This window comes from Borostomias antarcticus, assembly GCF_949987555.1.
Source record: "Borostomias antarcticus genome assembly, chromosome: 14".
Lineage (NCBI taxonomy): Eukaryota > Metazoa > Chordata > Actinopteri > Stomiiformes > Stomiidae > Borostomias > Borostomias antarcticus.
In genome coordinates this window covers 1,544,772-1,551,667 of record NC_140247.1, presented here as the reverse complement: position 1 = coordinate 1,551,667, position 6,896 = coordinate 1,544,772, and the positions used below count along the sequence as shown (strand labels likewise).

Sequence of the window (6,896 nt, the reverse complement as noted above, 5' to 3'; positions counted from 1 at the left end):
CACTCATCACTGATAGCCCAGGATCCCAAGCCACGACCAGCTGAATCCATCTCATGCATGATTTTCAATAGGCCTACCCATAAGCAATTGCCATTATTGCCTGTGCATAATGGGGTCATTAATTGCACCGATGCGATGCCCTATAGACCATGTTAAATTTTTACCAGTGTGATTGACTATTAGTAGTAGGCCTACACTATGTACCATTACGGAGACCGGAGGACAACAGGTTCACTCGGGAAATGTGATATCCTCTAGAACTTTGACTTCACCGGTTTCTCATTAATATTCATGACATTGACGGATTCATACGATTCACGCAGCAGTCGGCTCGAGACACTTCACATAGCCTGTGGAAGGTAAGTCACGTTAGCTAGCGGCTAACTAGCGAGCCATAGGCTGAATTACAAAAGGCAAATAAGTAATATATGTTTTTAATATCAGTGACAACGGGGTTTTGCTAGCTAGACAAAAACAAAAGAAACTCTCGCAATGTTATTTTAGACCAGACTGAATGAAGCGAAATAACGTTCTCCGTTGCGTTGGCCAACGAACCTCCAATTGGGGCTGCTTGACGTCTGCTAGCTATAACGTACGCAAAACAACTGTTGGCTTCGGCTAGCCTAGGGCATCACATTAGTTCACTAGATGGCAAACAAGCGACGCAGCTAATGTATTATCCTATTTCAAGTTCCTGTTGTATGCCATATCTTTCTGTTTATTACCGTTCTATCTAATGTTGGTTCCCTACTAACTCACGCAGGTTGCGCAAACGTTCTACATACGGCCGCTATAGGTGATGATTCATCTGCGCCGCGTGCGGAAATAAAGCGGGCATTTACGGAAACGCGAGATCTGCCGTTTAGTAGCCGCTACGTTAGAACGACACGTCATTCAGAAGTTGCGGCCGCGTGCAAAGAACGCACGTGATCACGTGGGCAGGAACCTCCGTTATAAACTCACTTGGCTGACACTAGATTTACAGGTATTTATATGACTTGGTCTGCACGTCTTTTTCGCACGGTGCAAATATGGTGCGGCCGCGTGCAAAAAACGTGGGCAGGAACTTCCGTAATAAACTCACTTGGCTGACACTAGATTAACAGGTATTTATATGACTTGGTCTGCACGTCTTTTTCGCACGGTGCAAATATGGTCACTTACTGACCACTGGCTATATTTAGCATTTGCAGTACCACTGGCTATATTTAGCATTTGCAGTACCACTGGCTATATTTAGCATTTACCAGTACAAAAACGAATTAATGCTATATGGGGATATAGCAGCAAGCATTATGATACAAACCAATATAAGACTGAACACCATTAACAGTTTAGAACATTTTATTACACAAAGTACATTACAAATTAAAAGTATACATATTTACAAGGATGAGGTTTATGGTCTGTCACATTACGCATAGCCAGAAAAGCAAAAAAAAGCATGTACAAGCTCTGGCTAGCAACCCATTATCTGACAATTGCAAAAGTTCTAAAAACAAAAATGAAACAGTGCGCATTCTGTGGCAGGCAGACCGGGAACAGACCGTTGTATCCCACAAAAAAAAGGTTAAAATTTACAAAAACTATTTACAAAAAAGGCATCCATCCTGGCAGGCTGGAAAGGCAGGTTTAGGGAGACGGGCTGGGGGTCACCCACATCTGAATCGAGGGTCTGGGCAGAAGAGGTCATCCTCATCTGAATACTCCACTGTGGTCAGGGCTGGAGCTGCGGTCAGGGGCTGGGCTGGGGAGGTCAGCTGGGCTGGAGCAGATGCCTAAGGACATAATGAAATGGCTGTAAAAGCAAGTCGCATACATTCATTGGAAGCGTGCCATGTCACTGGATACGAGACAATTAACTGCCTGACATCACATACCTTTTTGCATCGAGCAGGGGCATGTTTCAGCATCTCCTGCAGCTGGGCAGACACCTCCGTCACAGTGGTGCTTGGCTTACAGGCCATAACTGCACCTTTTAACCAAAAAGGGAATGGTTTCAATGCACATGGCATGAAGCAAAGACAATGTATTATTTTGCGAAAATATGAACAATCCCTTACGTAATATGACATTGTAGAGGGTCATATTCTTCAGAGGCTTCTTCCCCCTCTTCCCATGGACGCTGTAGACACACCACACTCTGTGTATGGCAATGGCTGACAGCACCCGCCGGACCACATCTGGCAGATCTTTGCCGCCAATGGAACTCAGATATCGTGTCTGCAAAACATAAAGACAATCATTTACTTTTACATTTCCTTAACACTTCCCTGCAAAAATAAGGAACAAAGTTCTGCCCTGAAGTTACTCACCATCTTCCTTTGATGATCCTTGTCCTTCAGCTGCTCCTCCAAGACCAGTAGCTCCTCCTCCGTTTTAGCAGGGTGCAGGTCATCCAGTACTGCTCCCCGATAGCTGTCTGCAGACTCGCCGGACAGTCTCTGCTCCAGCCTCTGCTCCAGCCTCATCATTGTCTGTGCCATCTCCCTCAGACTCTGCATGACGCTGGAGAACTGCTGACACATCATCCTCTGGAAGTCTGGATATTAAACACAGATGTGGCTATAAGTAATTGTACGGTCCCATAATGGATATTCAGCTCAAAGTATATCCCTACATGCAGCATGAAGTAGTTCACAAAATTCAGCATACCAGCATCTGCAGAGCTTGATGGCAACACTGCTGGAGCTGTTGGTCTCACAGGCGATGGCATCAGAGAACTACCTGAAAACCAGAGGATAAAGGGATGAGCAGGAAACTATGGTGCTGGCGGCGTAGTGATTCTGGCATAAGGGGAAGAATCAACTCGACATGAGACATGTCAGACCCTGACCTGGTCTGGCCGGGGTGCTAATCGCTGATGCATGCTGCTCGTGCCTGGACGTCTGAAGGGCTGAAGGGCCTGGGCTCACAGCGCCTTGGCTCAAAGGACCCGGGCGATGAACATCTACTGCCGAGTAGTGAGATGTGAGAATTAGTGAACTGAGTACATGAGTCTTCAGAAAGTCCTGAGTTAACTGTAAGTGTGCAAATATGCATAGACATTTCACCAACACAAACATGCATGGATACCTGCATTGATAACTGGCAGAGCAGGCCTTCCGGCTCTGGCACCTGGCATAGCTGGTCTGGTCTGAGTTCTGCCGACCGGCTGCCTGGGCACTGGAACATATAGTAGAGGTAAATTAGCTCAGATTAGTCAACTCAAGTAGTACTCTTTTGGGACTGTTGAATGCACTTTATTATATTACCTTCGTCACTGGAGTCATAGCGTGTGTTGCGCTGTCTCTTCCTTGTGTCTTGGGAGTTAATCCATTGATGACTGCTGCTCAAACACCTTCGCCAAGGCACTGGCTACTTCATAATGCTCTGTGTGTTCCTCAGCAGAGACAGAGGTTGTCATGGCTCCTCTTGATGTGCTTGTGGAGGTAGATCTGGGAGGTATAGGAGAATGGGCACTCAGAGCAGGAGAACACCCAAGTCTTGCACAACTCTAACATCACAGCTAGGAGAGCGAATGAGAGAGACCATTAAAAAGGATTATCTCACCTGTAGTACAAGTTCAAATATAGAGTGATTATACGTCATTGTAAATGAGAGCTTACTCTCAATTGATTCACGAGGTTAAATAAAGATTGAATGAATATGTAGCTAGTGGGGGGTTACAACCACACAACTGTGGAGAGAGAATGAGACACTTGGTTCCCTCCTCTACTGGTGTTCATGGCCATGGCCACACACCTGGAATACTCCAACCCTGATTTAAAGGCATAAAAGTGGGGAACACATTCTTGAGACGGTTCCTAAAACTGGAGGGAAAAAAAACGGGAAAATGATCTTCCCTCTCCTCATCACTCACTTCTGCATGGGGCTGAGCTCTACCCTGTCAGCAGTGGAAATACATGGGATAGCGGCTCAGCACACAGGAGAACTGCACAGAGAGGAAGGAGGAGAGAGAAAACCAACAACAAAAAAGGCAAGAAGGGTTAATAACTGAGCGAATCTTGCAAGTTTGCACTACAGGGAAGCAATTGCTCAATTTCCCTGATATTGTGGCGTCACTGGCGTCAGTGATGCGTCTTATGAATCTCACATGTCTACCGCTAACATTAACTCAATATCAATATTCCCATTTGTTTATCCCGTCTATGGAAACGTATGTGCATTTGTACTTACGTGTGCCTGCCTATATTGATGATCAGGTGTTTCTCCACCTAAGGGCTGGCCAGACAGAACCATCAGAGACCATTGGGCTGAGCTGAGGATAGAGCGACATGTTAGAGTGTATGTGTGCATATGTATATGGTGCTCTTCTGTTAATACTCATGAGGGCATTCAACTGAACATGACTCACAGAGCCTGTGGTGCTGTCCCAGGACTGCCCCTGGCCACGCCTGTCCCCGTCTTAGCGCCTCTTCCTGTCCCGCTCAACTGCTTCTTGCTCAGTTCAAACAAGAACTGGGAGGTTGGCAACTGAGAGCATGGGAGGGGAGAGAGGGAGAGAGAGAGAGTGGGTGGGTGACCCTCTCGTTGGCTGACATGCACACTCCACAGGACCACGTGATTTCTGACACGTTTAGAGGAACAGGGCAACATGTCTACCACCCTTCACACTCAGTAATTAAATAGATTTTGCAAGACACTATATTAGTAGTCCACATCATGAGTACCTATTATGCAAAATTTGGATTTGTATGTGAGTGAAAAAATAGTACACAATTCTTTACCCGTTTGACAGCATGAGCAACCATTTCAACAGTTAAGAGTAACATGAAATCACATCCCAAAACAACCAAGATGGCTGCTGTAACCAAAAAAGCCAAGATGGCTGCTATAACAAATCCTGCTAGCTAGCCTTGCTCCGTTGTTGGGGCTTCTAGTATTCTGTTAACGTTAATTTCGTAAAAATGAATGCCTAAAAACAAACACATACTAACGGTGTCGTGGGTTGATGCGAAATCAATGAGTAAGCTAATTATCGCATTTTATTCCAAGCGATGAAACAGTACGAACGTGGAGGAGCTCGCGCGAGCCTGCTAGACTTGAGAAGACTCCACCATTGCCCGTAATAAGGAAACAATGGCCCAGGACAACACTTCATAAAAGTTATAGTGTACACAACTGAAATATTCTCACGTTGCCAAGCCAACATTATAATTTAAGCTACAATTACACAAAAGCGAACGTTTTAACAATAATTGCGAGAGTAATTTTACGTAGGCTACTTAGCTAGCCATGTACAGAAAAAGGCTAATCACGTTAGCTGGCTAGCTAGTTAGCTAACATTGGAAAGAGAGCATCTGCATATAGATAATCATTACAAAAGGGTAGCTTGCACATAACGTTGGTGTTTTATCTGGGACGATACCAAAATACATAGTATGTATGTATACATACTAATGTATACATTGAAATTGAGATACTTACAGGATCTGTGTTGTCGCGGGGACATAGCGTGTTGGTCTTTCTCAATCGCTTCTGTTTCAAACGGAGCGGAAGTTTCCAAGTGTGTCTTCTTCTTCGCTGGGTTTAGTGGCGGATCGCAAACAACTTTAATGTGCATACAGCCACCTACTGGCACAGAGTGTGTAACTTGTTTGTCTAGTTCTTCAATTGTGTCACCTAAGAAAGTAGCCCAATGCCTTGCATTCTACGTTCACTGCTCAGCGTTCATTGCTCACATTTAGGTTGCAAAATTAGGAGTTTATTCATAGGCATATTTTTTATCATTATTTTTATTAGGTCTAGACTGCAAATCTTTAGTGTTAATATTAACTGTAAATGAGAAATTACACACAAAACAGACATGCAGGATTTCTCCTCATTATTACAATTCTGTAACTGTATGACTTCAAAATTTATTTTAAAACCTAAGTAATTTACAAATGTTCTGACCCACTGTGACACATTTCCAATAAAGTCAGATTGGGACTGTGATGTAACCACATTGTCACGTTATTTAATTACATCGTAGTTACGGATTTAAGCAGCAGTGTAACGTTCCCATACAGTGTCCTTGAGGACGGCTATTTTGGTTATTTTGCGACTGAAAAGGCAAGTGTCAGCTAGGTGTCAGCTAGGTCCGCTGCTGGTACCGTCGCAAAGTTACCACAATTACACCAATGTGTCCCGTCAGCTTTACGTACTGTGTTAGTAGGGTTAGCTGGCGGGCTTTAAAAATGCTACTACCTAGTTAGCACTAGCTAATTTAGTTGGCATACATCACCATCACCACTGTATAGCTAGAGCGCCCGCGCCCCCTTATAGACAGAATGAGACAATTACACTACTAATATAATAATCAAAACACATTAGCCATTTAATTACGCACGTCAATCATTTATTTTACCAATTGTGCCATTATTTACTATTTTCTTTGTCTCTTTCTTCAGATTTCAAAGTGATCAAGGTACTATTTGTCTCTAAAGTATATTCACTATTATTGACCATACTGTTTCCATCTCAATTGTGCCATATTAATAGGACAAACTCTCTCTGTTCTGTCACTGCAGAGCAAACTGGTTCACACCGTTGGTGACAGTAAGTCATACATTTTATTCAATTATTAGGTTCAATCACTGATTTTATGTGGCAACTTGTAGTCTCCAACCCTATATTAATATCTCTCTCCCTCCCTCCACAGCATGAACCGAGTGTCATTTATCAAATCTACAAATGTCATAGGTAGGTGTCAAGTTAGCCTTTGCAGCATTGTTTCGTCATCAGTCTGTTGTCTCTCCAACCCAACCATAGCCTATATTAATAACACATGCTCTCTTCTGTCATACTGCAGACCTGCTGATCCTGTTGGCTCTTCATACTGTTGGTGCATCTGAGCTCCGGCCTCAACAGTACGCTGAGTTCACACCGTCTTCTTTTCAGTCATAGAGTTT

The 6,896-nt window shown here is 43.9% G+C and overlaps 1 protein-coding gene and 1 long non-coding RNA gene across 2 annotated transcripts; both read right to left on the bottom strand.

Annotated features, from left to right (window-relative positions):
* Nucleotides 1-1,480: 1,480 nt before the first annotated feature.
* LOC311318014 (uncharacterized protein) lies at nucleotides 1,481-2,724 on the bottom strand. The gene is made up of 5 exons (XM_084449195.1): nucleotides 2,656-2,724; nucleotides 2,316-2,542; nucleotides 2,064-2,223; nucleotides 1,881-1,975; nucleotides 1,481-1,778 (listed from the first exon to the last, which is right to left on the bottom strand). The coding sequence occupies exons 1-5, from the start codon at nucleotides 2,714-2,716 to the stop codon at nucleotides 1,653-1,655; spliced, it is 669 nt and encodes a 222-aa protein (XP_084305321.1). The 5' UTR covers nucleotides 2,717-2,724; the 3' UTR covers nucleotides 1,481-1,652.
* A 574-nt stretch (nucleotides 2,725-3,298) lies between these two features.
* On the bottom strand, nucleotides 3,299-4,411 carry LOC311317687. Its single transcript, XR_014630763.1, has 4 exons — nucleotides 4,358-4,411; nucleotides 4,180-4,261; nucleotides 3,863-3,934; nucleotides 3,299-3,437 (listed from the first exon to the last, which is right to left on the bottom strand). It is a non-coding gene; the product is annotated as an uncharacterized lncRNA (long non-coding RNA).
* Nucleotides 4,412-6,896: the final 2,485 nt, after the last annotated feature.